This window comes from Geospiza fortis, unplaced genomic scaffold (genome assembly GCF_000277835.1).
Source record: "Geospiza fortis unplaced genomic scaffold, GeoFor_1.0 scaffold658, whole genome shotgun sequence".
NCBI classification, from domain to species: domain Eukaryota; kingdom Metazoa; phylum Chordata; class Aves; order Passeriformes; family Thraupidae; genus Geospiza; species Geospiza fortis.
The window spans coordinates 10517-11684 of NW_005054674.1; the positions used below are offsets into that span (position 1 = coordinate 10517).

At 65.8% G+C, this 1168-nt stretch overlaps 1 protein-coding gene across 1 annotated transcript in view; it reads right to left on the bottom strand.

The window, feature by feature from the left end:
- The window catches only part of LOC102038370 (S-adenosylmethionine synthase-like), a 2667-nt gene extending 1504 nt beyond the window's left edge, over positions 1–1163 (bottom strand). Inside the window, exons 1-5 of the mRNA XM_031065080.1 lie at positions 1139–1163; positions 948–1060; positions 730–873; positions 455–649; positions 4–186 (exon numbers count right to left, since the gene is read on the bottom strand). Coding sequence (XP_030920940.1) covers positions 4–186; positions 455–649; positions 730–873; positions 948–1060; positions 1139–1163 — 660 coding nt within the window. The remainder of the gene's footprint in view (positions 1–3; positions 187–454; positions 650–729; positions 874–947; positions 1061–1138) is intronic.
- Positions 1164–1168: the final 5 nt, after the last annotated feature.

Below are 1168 nucleotides of genomic sequence, written 5' to 3' on the forward strand. Positions count from 1 at the left end.
CACCTGGACCAGCACCCTGCGGCACAGCCCGGCCTTCACCAGGGACTTGGCCACCCAGCGCGCGGCGTAGGCGGCCGAGCGATCCACCTTGGTGTAGTCCTTGCCCGAGAAGGCGCCGCCGCCGTGCGCCCCCCAGCCCCCGTACGTGTCCACGATGATCTTGCGGCCGGTGAGCCCCGCGTCACCCTGGGGGGACAGGGACAGCAGCGTCACAACCCTGTCTGCACTGTCACCAGTGTCATCATCACTGTTCTGTGAGCGCTGTCATGGTACCACTGCCACCATTAGCACACCACCTGTACGCCATTCTCACCACCACTGTGCCACCCTAAGTGTCACCATCACCACGTCAGCACTGTCACCATGTTGTCACCTGCCCTCAGCACCACACCATCACTGTGCCACCGTCACCAGCACAGTGTCACTGCTGTCCCCACAGAGCCCCAGGCTGCACCTGGGGCCCCTGCAGGTGGTAGATGGTGTCATCATCCAGGTACTTGGGGGGCACCACGGCCTTGATGACCTTCTCCTTGAGGGCGTCGCGCATCTCATCCAGGCACACGTCCTCGTCGTGCTGCACCGAGATGACGATGGTGTGCACCCGGATGGGGATCACGGCCCCGCGGTCCTGCATGTACTGCACTGTCACCTGTGGGGACACCACACCAGTCAGAGGCCAGGCGGGGACACGGGGCTGCCGAGGGCTCTGTGGAGCCACCAACTCCTCACCTGTGTCTTGGAGTCGGGGCGCAGCCAGGGCAGGGCTCCGCTGCGGCGCAGCTCGGCCAGCTTGGCGTTGAGCTTGTGTGCCAGGACGATGGTCAGGGGCATGCACTCCTCCGTCTCGTCCGTGGCGTAGCCGAACATCAGCCCCTGGGGCACAGGGACAAGGGGGTCACACTCGGCCCTCGGTCACGCCACGGGGACACCACGGCCCCGGGGCTCACCTGGTCACCAGCACCAATGTCCTCCTCGCTGCGGTCCAGGTGCACGCCCTGGGCGATGTCCGGGGACTGCTGCTCCAGGGCCACCAGCACGTTGCACGTCTTGTAGTCAAAGCCTGAGGGGACAAAGGGGGCTCTTGTGAGCCTGGTGCCACCCCGAGCTGTCGCTGAGGCCGTGGCAGCCCGGAACACACCTTTGGAGGAGTCGGCGTCGCCCATGTGCC